The 16,552-nt window shown below is 35.6% G+C and overlaps 1 protein-coding gene across 1 annotated transcript in view; it reads left to right on the top strand.

Annotated features, from left to right (window-relative positions):
• The first annotated feature begins 4,134 nt into the window (after positions 1-4,134).
• Positions 4,135-16,552, top strand: part of LOC106873761 (coiled-coil domain-containing protein 170) — a 23,347-nt gene continuing 10,929 nt past the window's right edge. The window contains exons 1-7 of the mRNA XM_014921262.2: positions 4,135-4,436; positions 9,584-9,654; positions 11,405-11,462; positions 11,668-11,763; positions 13,637-13,893; positions 14,940-15,090; positions 16,358-16,543. Of these exons, the coding sequence (XP_014776748.1) occupies positions 4,212-4,436; positions 9,584-9,654; positions 11,405-11,462; positions 11,668-11,763; positions 13,637-13,893; positions 14,940-15,090; positions 16,358-16,543 (1,044 nt within the window). The 5' untranslated portion in view covers positions 4,135-4,211. The remainder of the gene's footprint in view (positions 4,437-9,583; positions 9,655-11,404; positions 11,463-11,667; positions 11,764-13,636; positions 13,894-14,939; positions 15,091-16,357; positions 16,544-16,552) is intronic.

Genomic DNA, 16,552 nt, shown 5'->3' with positions numbered 1-16,552 from the left:
GAGTTTCGTGTTTTCTGCTTTCTCCAATTTCTAAAGGGGGGGGGAGTATGATTTTTAGACTTCAATTTGAAACTTTCTTCTGTAAGACCCACGTATTTCTTGGTAAAGGTTGTGTTGTGAGTATTTCTCTTTGTGGTTGACGCTTCGTATATGATGTCCTCGGTCTTTCACAGTCCATTTAGCAGGCACATATTTCTGTGCTTCTCAAGAGATTAGTAATATATTTTGGTTGTGTCGTTCTCATGCTTTTCTGTGTATTCTTAACTTACCTGTGTTTCCAGGTAAGTTAAGAAACTTGCTTCCCAACCACATGGTTCTGGGTTTGTTTCCACTGCGTATCACCTTAGGCAAGTGTCTTAAACTATACCCACGCGCCGACCAAAGCTTTGTGAGTGGATTTGGTAAATGGAAACTAAAAGAAGCCTGTTGTACGTGTGTATGTGTCTTTCTAACTCTGTTTGTCTCCTACCACTACTGGCATTGGTGTATTTACGTCCCCTTAACTTAGCGGTTTGGCAATAAAGTGCAATAGAATAAGTGCCAGACTTTAAAAAAATTTCTGAAGTTGATTAATTCGACAAAAAATTCTTCAAAGTGGAACCCCAGCATGGCCACAGTCTAATGATTCGTCGACGTGGAAAAAACCTTGGACAGTGTCCCTTGTTCTGGGATCTGGTTGTTGCTATGGAGACTAGAGGCAAGCGAATGGTTTGCGAGAGCCATGCAATACATATACAGCGATGCTGTCAGTTTGGTGAGAATTGACAATGAATGCAGAGATGAAAAATAATGCGCAGGTAGAAGTTCATCAGGGCTCGTTTCTCAGTCCCCTTATTCATTGTAGCCCTCTAGGCCATAACAGAGGTGTTGAAGGATGCTTGCTCAAAGGAACGCTTCGTACTCTGATGATCTTATTATTGCTGAATCCGTAGCAGAATTAGAAAATAAATTCCAGGTGAGGAAGCAAAAGCTGAAATCAAAGTTAACAAAGACCAAAGTCTTAAATTAGAAAATAGATATTTGCTTCCATCAATGAAATGGCCCTGTTTAATATAGAGAAAATGAGTAGGTAGAAATTCTACATGGTGTATCCTGTATAAACTATGGACACACAAGAGATGCGATGGTATCAAGGCAGATTAACAGGGGAAATAGATGACTTTGTGTGTGGTAGGTGCCGAGGAGCAGTAAACACTAAGAGCACACGGGAAATAGACTTTCCCAAATGCTCATGAACATTTCTAGCGCTAGTAGATAGCTTGTTACCTAAGTAACTTAATTAGCAATGGTGGAGGATGTTCTGAAAGTATAGGTGCTAGAAGAACAGGCTGGACAGTGATAAAAGTTCAGAGAGCTTTTATTACTGTCAGTAACAAAAGGTTTCTCTTTCAGAGTGGAGGGTAGATATACGATGCTTCTGTACGAGTTGCATTGTCACATGGTAGTAAGACATGAGCCCTGAATGCAAAACACTGGAAATAAATTAAGCTAGTGTGCTTTGTTGGATGTGCAACGTAAGTGTACATGAACGATAAAGTAAAGAAGACTGCACTGGTATGGTCCTGTGATGTGTATGGGAGACAAAAAAGCTGCACCGATCATACAATGTAAATGGATCTTGGGAAAAGAAAATCCAAGAGAACATGGGATGAAGGAGTAAGGAATAATCTCAGAACTTTGAGCCTCACAGAGGAAATGACAAAGCAGGATGATTGATGATATACCATGCTCAAGAAGGCCCACCTTCTTCAGTGTTCATTAAAATAGTTCACTAAAATACATTCAATTTTCAAGATTCTCCAAATAGAATTTAATGTTTTATGAATGCTTGTTTTCAAACAGATAACCTTCTGGTCCAGACATTATTGATAACGTGAAGCAATGGAGTTGTGAACATCAAGAAATATCTCATTCACTACCTGTCCGCATTCCCATTCAGTAGTTGCTTTCAATTCATGGACTGTTGCCAATTTTGTACCGTAAATTTTATCTTTTAAGTATCCTCATATATATATGTGTGTGTGTGTGTGTGTGTGTTTATAGGTCTGGTAGTGTAGAGGATATTGCACTGAACTTCTTTGTCCAATCCACCTGTCAGGCAAAATATCAAGGTACGTCCTTATATTACTATGGTGGTGTGAGATTATTCCATCTTGCTGGAAATAAAACTCCACGTCTTCATCGTTCTCTTGAATGGTGCATATAACAGATTGCCACAGCAAATTCAAGTATATAGGACCTGTCACAGTTCCATTCAAAAAAAGAATGGTTCCCCCCACCGTAATATACAGATTCTAAAGTCCCTAGTGGATGAAACTGTGGTAGTTAATTGGGTCATTTAATTTAAATGCATCCTTATCACTCAAAACAATCTTTATTGAAAAGCTGCACCTTTTGTACATCTTGCAAAACCCCACCCTTGGGTCCAGATCATCTCCACCGAGAGTCTGGATTATTTTTGGAACGTAAGTTTCCCAATCAAAGCGCTTCAAAATGCGATAGACACCTAATTTTGAAAGTCCAATCTCATGAGTCACTTGCAGCACAGATTTTCTTAAATACTTATACGTCTTTAGTAGCCTTTCTGCTTTCTGGGGTTCGTTGATGTCGGTGGTCATTCTAAACAGTTCCATCTGCTACAAATTTATCTTTAATTCGACTGATGATAAATCGTGATGAAGGATCTGTTTGAAACTCCCTCCTAGATTCTCTTTGTATTACGACAACGTGTTCAAACTTTGAGTAGCACTTTATGATAAATTTCCTTCGCTCAAAACTTAGTATGGCTGCCTTTATTATTTCTAAAGGGTGAAATTGAAAAAGAAATGAAAATTGAGTTTTCGTCTGTAAATAGTGTACTCCTATATATTTTTGGGACACTCAAAACGTGTGTGTGTGTGTGTGTGTGAGTGTGTGTGTGTGTGCGTACGTGTATATGAATGTATGTATATGTATATATATATATATATATATACAAATTTTACTTTTTGATAAATTAAATTAAATTGATTATTTACCTGTAAATTTGGATTTTTATCCCTAATATTATTATCATTATCATTATTATTATTATATAGAGAGAGAGAAAGAGAGAGAGAGGTGGGGAGAAAGACACAGAAAGAGAGAGGCTGACTAGGAGAGAGGAGGGGGGTATGTGTATGTAGAGTAACGCTGAATATCAAGACCATGGCTTATGGAGAATACATCAGTGTAAAATTCTTCGAACTAAAACCACATCTGGCTTTGGTCCCATTATAAGTGTGTCGAAAACTTCGATCGATTGAGTATGCTTCTGTACATCCTGTAAACTAGTGCGTCGAACAAAAGTACTTTGTTGAGTTACGCTCTGTCACATACTAACAGAGGAATTTAACTGTTCGACAAATAGAGAATGATAAAATAATCACCAGTTTAAATGCAAGCGTTGCTGTACTTAATGGCTGCAGCTACTGGAAGAATAAAAGAATAAAAGAACAACCACCATCCCATTTTTATTCTCCTTGGTGTGATCCTCAAACAAAACAAAACAAACGATCGAACTGAAAGTTTCCTCATGTTTTGTTTATTGTTTTCTTTTGTAGTCATAGGAAACGTGTTAATCAGTACAAACTGTCCATAGATTCGATCAGTTTCTTATTGACTTATTGATTTGCAGAATACAGGACAACAACAACAACATAATAATAATAATAATAATAATAATAATAATAATAATAATAATAATAATAATAATAATAATAATAATAATAATAATAATAATAATCTCAGCAACATATATGTGTGTGTACGTATGTATGTATGTATGTATGTACGTTGGTATGTATCGTTGGCAATAATCTGTTAATTAACAGAGAAGAAACCCATCTTATATAGATATTCCATCATCATTGAAAATAACACTGTCACATGTAGCACTGTGCTCTTCGAAAGAGAAGAAAAACAGTAAATCTGAATATTTCAATCTTTAAGCAGTGTTATTTACGACGAATAAATTTTCAAGGGAAATAATTCAGCCATGTATTTAGAGTGATCTCCCTTGTTAATTATGCCCACACAATCACCTGCTGACCTATTTCTGTGTATTTCATTAACGAGTGTTTACCGGTTGCTATGACTACCACTGTTTGTCTTAAAGCAACACAATCATCACATCACAACACAGTCGCACCTGGCACCTCGACATCAACATTACTTTACGATTATTAAGTCGAATGATGACAAGTTATCTCAAAGATTCTGTGGACCAAGAAAAATTACCATCGTTGTCTAACACGTGGAACGGTCATGCTGGGGCAACACTTACCCGCATATCTGCTGCTAGATCAACAGAAGACGCTCTGCCTTTTCGGAGTAATTCCACAAACGTGTTATCGAAAATGGACAGCCATTCCTTCAGGCCCCCATCTCCTTCACAAACAAGACGAAATATGCTTGACGTGAGTCCATATTTTTGTATGTCAAGTGTGTTCTTTTTCTTACTAAAATCAGGCCCAATTCTTGTAAATATCCTATGAACTTCGAAAAGCAGTTTTGGGCTTCCATATTGATTTTGTCTCTTTTTTGCGCGTGTGAGTATGTGTGAAGGTTTATGGGTGGAAATCAAATCGATGTTTATCTCTCATGATTTTATCTTTAGTAACTATGGTTAACATGAACCGTCGATGAATGCAGACATAAATGTTTCACTCGGCCATACACGTACAAGTGATGGCATGTCTGTTCGTTATAAACATATTTCCTTCTTCCACGAGTCTTGAGTTTATAGCCTGAACAAGATTTCAGCCACTTAAGAAGATTATGTATTTTATGAATGGAAATGTAATAAAAATAATTATTTTTGGAGAGAACTTTTGTATTAGTAAATGTAAATAATATGTTAGCGAAATTGTAAACACTGAAAATAAAAAGAAAACTGGTTTTAAAAACAAGGAAAAAAGAGCTGGAAATAATACTTCACAAAATGACACTGTATTTAACTTTTTAGCATTCTTTCAGTATTGGTCTACAGAGTGTCGTTATAAGGAGACGATGTCATTCACTTCTTTTTTAGCCTAGACTCTTTACCTATGTCACGAGGGAAGGTTGTGTGGGTGAATGACATCGTGTACCAATAACGAAGGATTGCCAACTTTTTAAACTTCCAAATGCGATTAAATTCTAAATAATGACTGTTTTACCTTTGTGTTTGTTCTGTGAAATGGAAGCCGAGCTCCATTCAAGCCAAGTCCGTAATTTTGTTTTCATCTCTGATTATGATTATTATATTTCATTCATAACATTCATGGTCTTAGAAGAGAAAGTTCAAACACCTCGTTAAACATCATCCCTGGCACCGTGGGGGCTTTTAATAGAGTCCAGTCTGTTGCAAGTACCCAGGGTACTAGTGATGATGTTTGGGCCAAGTCTTTGCTTCGAGGATCTCTCTCTCGCTCCCCCCCCTCTCTCTCTCTCTCTCTCTCTCTCTCTCTCTCTCTCTCTCTCTCTCTTCTCTCGTCAGACGCTCCCTAAAGAAGTATGGGCACTGACATCCCTTCTGACTAAAAGGTAAACAAAAAAGACTCAATAGATTCCCTTATCCTGAGTTTCATCCACAATTGGAGAGGGACCAAGGGATTATGTATCCCCATATATGATAATTGCAACTGGGATATTTTGCAAATAATGCCACTGAAGGAGACCTGCAGGGCTTTATTTATACTGAAGGTCAGACATGTTGGTATCTCTGGTCTGAGAAGGTCCATAAAAGCTATGGGTCTGTGTCTTCATTGAGTGAAATAAAAAAAATATCAATATCCAGAAGTCCTTTTGACTTCATTACAACAGATCTAATTAGGTGGGTCTCTCAGGTAGGTGGGAGAGAGAGGTGGGGGTGGCAATTTGACACAAAGGAAATGAATTCCTAAACTAAGTAATATTGTAGGAGTGTTTATGGTGATGCTTTAGCTGAAGAATTATTTCAAATGTTTAGAAATATGTAGAATTGAAAATCAATAATTTTATATCTGAATTTATTGATCTCTCCTTCAATTTGAAAAAAAAATGCACCAATAAACATCATTAAACAGTGTATGCTGCTAAACTGTTAAATTAATTCGTTGTTTTCTGTCGCCTGTTCATGAGATGCCATTCAGGTGCTCCAGGGCCACAACACCATTCCTGGCAATGTTTACATTGTTCAAGAGTATCAGTTATTTTGGTAACATGGCAAATATTCAAGAGTAAATATTGAACAATTGTTTACTTAAAGGCTAGGAAAACATGATTGGTAAATTAATAAGTGGTTTGGTACCTTACAGTTCTTCATCCAAATCAAAAGAAGGTTTTCATTCTTCCATAAGTTATTTTCATGAGATGTTGTAGTATATTTTTGACATAGCTAGAAATCTGTAGATTTATATGAAATTGTAAATATGAAGTGTTGTTGATGTTGTTGTAGGGTCATTATACTAATAAGAAACACACACTGGTTCTTTTTCACTTCTTTTATTATTATTAGTCAACTAAAGGTGGTGAGATGCCATACAAAATGCTTAGTGGCATTTTGTCCGTCTATATTTGGAGTCCAAACTCTGCTGAAGTTAACTTTGTCTGTCATCCTTTTGGGTTTGATAAACTGAGTACCAGTGCCAGAAATTGAAACCATTATTATTAGTAAAGTAGTTAACCATTTTACTAATTGGTCGATTGTGTCGGTCAATCAATAAATCAGCTAGATTCATCAAAGTCCTTTTTCTGCTATTTGTAACTTCTTCAATGACATACATTCACTGCTTCAGCTCTGTTTGTCTCCTAATAATCAGATTCTATATTTATAATTTATGTGGATGTGAATAAGGATGTTGATGCTTTCCTTAAAATTATTAGTAATGCCTGCAAAATGAAAATCTCTAGCCAGGAATTAAAACTAAATATTAAAATCATTTCATCTCGGAAATATCTCATTTTTCAAAGTGTTTCAATAAAACTAATAACAAATACATAGTATCTATTCTATTTGGACGAATTTGAGCTTCCAGAACACAAAGTTTGTAAAACTGGTTAAGTTTCAACATTCTCCGTTGTGCTTTGATAAATAAGCAAACGTGGACACGAAAACTATTTTTTGAATTTGCTTTAGACTTCACTTACATTTCTAATCCTCACAATAGAAACAGAAATGCCACATCTACTACTATTATTGCTATTATTGTTATTATTATTATTATTATTATTATTATTATTATTATTATTATTATTGTTATTATTATTATTATTATTATTATTATTATTATTTGTAACCTTCGTCCTGTCTTTGTCCTTACATTGTTTTTAATTTATATTAGCCCTTGTGGCCAATAAAACAAGAATAAAAAAAAATTATTATTATTATTATTATTATTATTATTATTATTATTATTATTGTTATTATTGTTATTATTATTATTGAGTGAGAGAGCAGTGCATGCCATCAAAGTGACACTGGGGTAAAATATACGAAGCCCAGTATACCCATCATGACTACCCGTCTGATAAGGGTACACCAGGCACATGCATCACAGCCATATGTGCATGACATGGTGATCTCATATCAAGATAAACAGCGCATGACCTCGCAGGTGGGGCCCAGTTAGAATTTTTTTCAGGTCGAGTAGCCCACCTCACTCAAGATGTCCGTGAATAAGGGTTGTTTGAGGATGTTGAAAGAAACACCCATGTTTCCAAAGTTGAATTATCCAAACCGTAAAGAATTCCTGCTCATGATCAGAGATGCACATATCACCAGCCACCAAGGGACATGCTCAACTGGTTAAGGTCAAACAACTGACAAGCAAATCTGTGGTATTGAGCAGAATATTTGCTGTAGCCCATCTTTTATACCAAGACAAAACAACGTACATGATAACACTTCCAATCAATTAAGATCAGAAGCCATGAGAGCCACTGTCTGGTACTGCATCAGGGCATTTATTATTATTATTATTATTATTTTTATTATTATTATTATTATTATTATTATTACCTAACTCCCAAAAATCACTTATGTCTTCCTGGATAAACTGTCAATAAACTATAGCAAAATATCCTCCTTAAGTCTTTATAAAAGATTTGTACGAGATTGCGTTTGGAAAATAATTTAGTTTTCTAGCATGATCGTGAAAAAACATTCGAGCGAGGTCATAGCCAGTGTCAATGGACTGGCTCCTGTGCAGGTGGCCCGTAATAAACACCATTTGAGCGTGGCTATTGCCAGTACTGCCTTACTGGCCCTCGTGCCTGTGGCATGTAAAAGCACCCACTACACTCTCGGAGTGGTTGGCATTAGGAAGGGCATCCAGCTGTAGAAACTTTGCCAGATCAGATTGGAGTCTGGTGTAGCCTTCTGGCTCACCAGTCCCCAGTCAAACCATCCAACCCATGTCAGCATGGAAGGTGGACGTTAAACGATGATGATGATGATGATATATAAACGAAACAAGCATATTCACATGGACAAGGATGATTACTAATGGGATCATATCGTTAATGACTGGACTGTTACTAATTAGATCACATTTTATATAAGGTGTTTACATTTTACAATGAGTTACATGTTGATAGATTGTCACGATAAAGGTACTGATTAGTTAATCACATTAAAAGAGGAATTAAGCCTTTCATGACTTATAATAATCCATAAGACCAATTCTCAATCCTAGATTTTGTAGGATTAAGTAAGGAAGAAACAAGAAAATACAAGATTGGATACTATTCTATTTCAGCTACTGAAGAAACACCAGTGATATAAAGTTTTTAACCCACGGGTTCAATAACTTATCCATTTCACTTGTTAACTTTTAAAATTAATAATACTTACAATGTAATCGGTTTGTTGCCAACTCAATGTGGCAGTCCTAAGAAAGGGAAGAATGCTACTGCTATTTAGCCCCAGGAAACACCGTTTCTAGTTGGCTACTTGACACAAGTGTTCTGTGTCCTTAAGTTTTCAAACAAGAGAGATAAGCACCCCTACCTAACAAAGCCAGCATCCAGAGACTAGTTTCAGGGTTCATTATTTACATTATTTACATTATTTACATTTATCGAATATTTGTTCTCATCATTTTTGTTGTAAGCACAACATTTTGGCTGATATACCCTCCAGCCTTCATCAGGTGTCTTGGGGAAATTTCGAACCTGGGTTCTCATTCCTAAGTTATTTTTCGATGTTATTATTATTATTATTATTATTATTATTATTATTATTATTATTATTATTATTATTATTCAGGTCACTGCTTGGAATCGAGCTCAGAATCTTGGGGTTAGTAGCCCCATGCTCTTAACCACTACGCGATATGCCTGTCAAATGTAAATAATGTAAATAATGTACATAATTCCTCATCTCTTAAATATAGAACAATTTGAGGGTTGTTGCTCTTCATCATTCTGGAGTAGCTTGGCCTTGCTAGCTGTCGGTGCTAAATCACTGTTGAAAACTTATAGAATTTCAAATGAAATCAATTTATTTCAATATTTACAATATTGTGAGTTAATTTTTTTACTTTGTAACTAATGTTTGTTATTTTTGAAGTTGCATAAATGTTCTAAAAATGCATATTTCTAGTTGCAAGAGCAGCTGAAATCTTTCAAAGAAGAAATGGCAAAGAAGGACAATCTCATTCAACAATTGACGAGGTAAGTCCAATAGAAACTTATGCGACAGAAGAATTTGCTTGATGTACAATGTTAGATGTTTAGAAAGGTTCAGCTCAAGTGAGTTTAGCATGCAACCAATCCTGCAAGTCTATAATCAATACAGGGGATATCGTTACACACATGTTTAGGCATGTGATGTTTATCAATGATACGGGTCAAATTATATGAGATGTAGTTAGATGTTCCACATGGATGATGTGATTCACAAACTATTCAACCATGAAACGGAATTAGTTGTTGTCACAAAAACATTATTATCAAATTAATTAATTAGTTAATTTTACTACTTAGTTTTATTTTACTAAAATAACAGAAACAATTAACATCTGATCAAAAACGAATTCAGTATTGTAGAACAATATATATTTTTTTCAACATGTAAATACCGAGCAGTATATATAAAGGATAAAAATCTTTTAAGAGCAGAAAAATTTTCCGGCAACCAGCCATGAGGATCGAACTCACACCCTTCCTATATCCGGTTGGTGTGCTCTACCTTTTAAGCTAAACTGCCAACCAGTGAATTCTTCTGCAATTTTAGAAGTTATAAAGTCATCCAGAAACAATAGATGTCATATAGATTATGTCATATGTAAACAAACATTAGTTAGTTTTGAAGTGTTGAAATGTATTGTAGAACTTAGCTTGAAGGGTAGAGCACTCCAACTGGATATTGGAGGGGTGTGAATTCGATCCTCATGGTTGGTTGCTGGGTTAGGATTTTCTGCACTTAAAAGGATTTTATCCTTTACATATACTGTTCATTATTTATGTACTCTTTTACTTGTTTCAGTCATTTGACTGTGGCCATGCTGGAGCACTGCCTTTAGTCAAGCAAAGTGACCCAGGACTTACTTTTTGTAAGCCTAGTACTTATTCTATCGGTCTCTTTTGCTGAACCACTAGGTTACAGGGACATAAACACACCAGCATCGGTTGTCAAGCGATGTTGGGGGGACAAACACAGACACACAAACATATACACACACATACATATATATATATATATATATACAAATATACAACGGGCTTCTTTCAGTTTCCGTCTACCAAATCCACTCACAAGGGTTTGGTCGGCCCGAGGCTATAATAGAAGACACTTGCCCAAGGTGCCATGCAGTCGGACTGAACCCGGAACCATGTGGTTGGTAAGCAAGCTACTTACCACACAGCCACTCCTGCGCCTATGCACACAGCCACTCCTGCACCTATGCACACAGCCACTCCTACACCTGTTGAAAAAAGTATATCTTTCTATTTGCTCTACAATACATTTCAAAAATAAACTTATGTTTGTTTACATATGATGAAATTCAGTATTATTTTTTTTATCAGTCATTAACGTCCAAACCTGATTGAATTTCAAACAATAGAATCATTAGATCACATATTATTTCAAATTGTTGCCCGAAAGTTACTTTTATGATTATTGTACTCCAGAGGCTACAATGATTGTGTGGTTATGGAACAGCTGGTCATGAGATCAAACCTTATTATTGCAAAGATAAGACTCAACTTGTTGGAAAAACTACTCCTTACACCATTCACAGCCAGGCAATAGAAGTAAAGGCTAAAAGCATTTAACTGTAAAATATCGCAATTTGAAACATGTAAGAAAACTGGCGGCAGCACCCCCCTCTCCATGAAAATTAAAATATAATGAGTAGAATATTTAATGAAGCAATATCTAATTAGCATTTCCAATTATTTTTTGTTTATCTTCTTCCAGTGTTGATGATGCTGCTCATGTATTAAAGTCTCCAAGTAAATATTTTGACTCTTATGTTGTAAGTAATATTCCATTTTCTCTAAGTGATTTATACCTAACGACATTTATTATTTAACTAAAGGCAATTACAAACTGCTTTTATTATTATACCAATAAGTTTAAAGTTATATTTCCGCCCTCTTTATATTAATGCTTTCACTCATTTACCATTATTTAGTTGAATCATTAACACCATTTATGTATTCTCTATCCTTCTGTTCTAGACTAGTAGTCTTTCACAGATTGAGCAACAGAAACTTGACCGAACACATTCAGAACTTGCCAACCTCCAAATCAAAAATGAGAAATTGGCATCTCAGGTACGGATACAACTTTATTTCAATGTCATGTAAAATTCAGAATCAAAGAAACCAGCGATGGTCATGGCAAATGGTGTTGGCACCATTTCAGGAAAGTCTGCTTGGTGCAGTTGCCATGTGGAGCGTAGAACTTAAATGTCCTGGCACTGGACTCTCAGGTATTTACTTGTCTGCAGCTCAAGTGACAATTCCACTTTACTTTATCTGTCTTCCTTGCTCTCAGACAAAAGATAATGTCTGGCTGTGTGGTAAGTAGCTTGCTTACCAACCACATGGGGTCGATTTGCTCATCTAAGGGCAGTGCTCCAGCATAGCCACAGTCAAATGACTGAAACAAGTAAAAGAGTAAAAGAGTATCCAATGATTTAAGCCTAATTACATTCCGCAGCAACTGACCAAAATCTCTTGTTTGTTGTAATGTTCTCTTTTAGAACTGTAAGTTTTGAAAGTTCTTTTTTGCGAACGAATTGAGGCAAAGCTTAATAAGACTAGCATGATCAATTGTTTGTTACAGGGTCCTGATGGAATTGACTTTCAAATTACAACAATTTCTATTTACTCACTAAAATATTTAACAATTTTGTTACCCATCTGCCTAAGGTAGTTTCTGATTCAGAGTTGCAAAACACTTTATTTTAAAGTGTGCACATTTTAACTAACACCTTCCATGATTATATTATGTAAGAACGTTTTATTTAGTTCCAAACACCAACTTTATAATGATGAAAATTAAGATGGGAGTTCATTCCAGGCTGCTAAATAAGCAAAAAAAGGGGGAAATTTTCTTTTTAAAAATTGTGCTGTTATTGTATCATAATATAATCTGGTTGTTATCTGTTTTTATATCCAATAATACACATACAGTGATAAAGGTAAAGTCAGCTTAAAGTCGTATTACATAGAGTTTGTAATGTTTATTCGTTGTTTTCTGTCGCCTGTTCATGAGATGCCATTCAGGTGCTCCAGTGCCACAACACCATTCCTGGCAATGTTTACACTTGTTCAAGAGTATCAGTTATTTTGGATCTTTTTTAAAACGGGGGCCACATTTTTCATTAATGTTTTACGTAGTGTTTTTGGTACGGAAAGACTTTCAAACTTCGTATACTTATCTATTTTGTGTTATAGAACAGAAAAATATTTTTGTATTCAAATTTATTTCATGTAAAAAATTGTCTTATTTCGATAATTTCAACCAATCACTGACAAGTATTCAGTTGTTTATATTTACTCCTTTGGCTGATTAAGCCATAGCTTCGTTTTATTTGCTTTTTTCATTTTAAATTTGCTCTTTTCATTTTCTTTTTTTTTTCTTCGTTTTATTTTCTTTTTTCTTTTTAAATTTGCTGTTTTACCCTAACCCTAACCCTAACCCTAACCCTATCACCGATAGAATTGTTTCAGAATCGTTTGTTTGTGTAGTCAGCACTTAATGTATATTGGCTGAATGGACGTCAGTGATTGGTTGAAATTACAGAAATATGACAACTTTAACATGGAATAACTTAGGGATTTCTTTTTTTTTAAGACGACTAAGAGAAAAAGATGTTTTATACGACACATTCTACCAGTGTTCCAAGTTTCAAAGTGTTTCGTTAATGAAAAATGTGGCCCCCGTTTTAAAAAAGATCCGTTATTTTTGTATCATGGCAAATATTGAACAATTGTTTACTTAAAGGCTAGGAAAACATGATTGGTAAATTAATAAGTGATTTGGTATGTTACTTTGTATGCCAGAGTAATAAGTTCAGCAATGGTAGCACACACCTTGTTATAGCAACCACTAGTCACCAGTGTTAAACATATTTAGTTTACATCGCCCAATGTATAGATACATACTATCTATATGATGCTGCATTCAATTTTTACTCAGTTACGGGATTATGGAAGCCATGTGGATGAAAAGGATATGAAAATTAAAGAATTACAAAACCAACTGGACATTAGCAAAACTACAGAAAACAACTTATTGCAAACAATTCAGACTCTGAAGCAATCTTTTCAAGAACTGGAGAATCGCAGCAATAAGTTTGAGTCTGTTTCAAACAGAGCAGAAATTGCTATATCAACCTTTCAAAAAGATAACAGAGAACTCCAAGATAAGATTCTGGATCTTGAAGCAAGACTTCGGTAAGAATGATTATTGTTATTTTTATTATTTTTGTTTAGCCCCGAGTCTATCCTGATTTGGAAAATTCAAAGGCATTCCATCCATCACAGTCTGTTCTCCATTTTTTTATTTTTTATCTTTCTGGTCAGTAGATGATATTTAATACTTTATTGCCCACAGGGTGCTAAACATAGAGGGGACAAACAAGGACAGACAAAAGGATTAAGTGGATTACATCGACCCCAGTGTGTAACTGGTACTTAATTTATCGACCCCGAAAGGATGAAAGGCTAAGTCGACCTCGGTGGAATTTGAACTCAGAACCCAACAGCAGACAAAATACTGCTGAGCATTTCGCCCGGCCCGCTAATGATTCTGCCAGCTCGCCACCTTCATCATAAATATTTATTTCTTTATTGCCCCACAAGGGGCTAAACATAGAGGGGACAAACAAAGACAGACAAAGGGATTAAGTCGATTACATCGACCCCAGTGTGTAACTGGTACTTAATTGCTCCTGAAAGGATGAAAGGCAAAGTCGACCTTGGCAGAATTTGAACTCAGAACGTAACGGCAGACGAAATACTGCTAAGCATTTCGTCCCGCATGCTAACGATTCTGCCGGCTGGATGCCTTGATAATGATAATAATAATAATAATAATAATAATAATAATAATAATAATAATAATAATAATAATAATAATAATTTAAGAATGATCCCTGGTTTACCATCCATGCAGGAAGTGCAAAAGATTGTCTTAACCGCTACGTCACACGTACTGAGAAGAGTATTGTCACTGTGAATTTTCTCTCACTTTTTTCCCCTTTATTTTCTTTGTTTAATCTTTAATTTTTTATTTTTATTTCTACTCTCTGTCTTTCTTCCCATCTTACTCCCTTTGTCTTTGGTTGTCCCCTCTATGTTTAGCCCCCCGATGGGCAATAAAGAAATAAATTATTATTATTATTATTATTATTATTATTATTATTATTATTATTATTATTGTTATTATTATTATCATTATTATTATTATTGTTGTTGCCTTTTTGTCCTTTATATTATAGCAAGCAGCTAGATGAACGTGAACAAGCTGAATCTCAGAGTCAGAATTGGCAGATGAAGTTCAATGATCTTGTAACAAAGACCAACAGCATCCTTGGAAGCCAGGATGGTTCTCTGATATCTTACGATAATTTGGAACCATTCTATGCCAAGGTACTCTTTAAAGAAAATTTGTTGCACCTGATTTTCTTCATAACTTATCTGTTATTTTGGACATTGATGTAACACCTGGATACATGTGTGGTTGGGAAATTTACGTTTGAAATGATGTTGTTCCAGTTTCAATCTGAGTGTGTAGCACCAGAGACATGTGTCTTCCACCATAGTCTATGGTCAACCAAAGTTTTTATATTTTAAGCTCAAACCTGGCCCAGGTCATCTTTGGTTTCTGTCAATCCAGTCAATAAAAACACCAGTTCAATTTACTTGTGCATATTCCTCAAAGTCCCAATATGTGTACCCTTGGATATATTAGAGATCCTTATTGTTGAGGGCAGAAGCATGGGAGATTCATTGGGGAATATATTTTAACATATTCATTGGATAATACGTTTTAACATATTTTCTTCAGCTCTTCACAATCTGGATTCATATTCCACTAAGATCAACTTTACATTTTATTTTGTCAAGGTTGATAAGACAGAGAGTTCCAGAAAGTTCCAGAGAGTTAGTGTTCTCCGGAAGGTAGAACTGAGCAAAATGGTTTAATACAGGGTGAGGCAGAAAAACCTCCCATATTTTATGCATCCATCGATGTAGCACTGGGAAGGTTAAACAGATTTTAATGATGTCTTCATGTAGCTCACAGATTACCATTTTCTTTTATACATTTCCACCATGATTTGAACTGGTATATACCATATATTTGTTGTTGAAACGTTTGTCAACCTGTAGAATGTCAGAGTCGTTTTCTGCACCCTGCGTGACAGGCCTGGGTGTTGGATGTGGACCAAAACATTATAGCAGTGATATAATGAGGAGAGAAGGGTATGTTAGGGGTGCTTGAGTAGAGATTGTATCAACTAAGTTGTCTAGATGAAGTTGTTCAGGTAGCATTAGAAAAGGTGAAGTGAGGAGGCTGTATGTCTTAGGTGCAGAGGGTGTAGGTAGGTTAGTGGTGAGTGAGTGTTTTGTAATCAGATGGTAGACCTTCTAAGGTGCAGTCTGGGATGTGTGTGTGTGTAAGTGTGAATGTGTATGTGTGTGTTTGTGGGTGTGATTGCATGTGTGTGTGTGTGTGCATGTGTGTGTTTTTGTGTGTGTGTGTTTATGTGTGTGTGTATTTGTGTGTGTGTGTGTTTTTGTGTGTGTGTTTGTGCGTGTGTGTGTCTGTGTGTGTGCTCTACACCCACCCACCCACTGATGTAAGAACAGTAAAGCATTTTGCATTTTATTCCAATTTTTCCTTTTTGTGAAAAAGCTTTCAGATACTTTTCAAGAGAACGCAATGCTTCGTGGGAAGTTGATTACATTGACTGAAATGTTGAACAACAGTGAAATGGAAAGTAAAGCAAGCCGGGAGACTATCATGAGACTGGTTTCCGAAGTTGGCCGAGAACAAAAGACGTCTTCTCATAATTCCTATGAACTGAATTGTCTAAAAATGGTAAAGAAT

The sequence above is a fragment of the Octopus bimaculoides genome, chromosome 6 (genome assembly GCF_001194135.2).
Source record: "Octopus bimaculoides isolate UCB-OBI-ISO-001 chromosome 6, ASM119413v2, whole genome shotgun sequence".
NCBI classification, from domain to species: domain Eukaryota; kingdom Metazoa; phylum Mollusca; class Cephalopoda; order Octopoda; family Octopodidae; genus Octopus; species Octopus bimaculoides.
The sequence above is the reverse complement of the archived record's forward strand: the minus strand, read 5'-3'. Positions and strand labels throughout refer to the sequence as shown.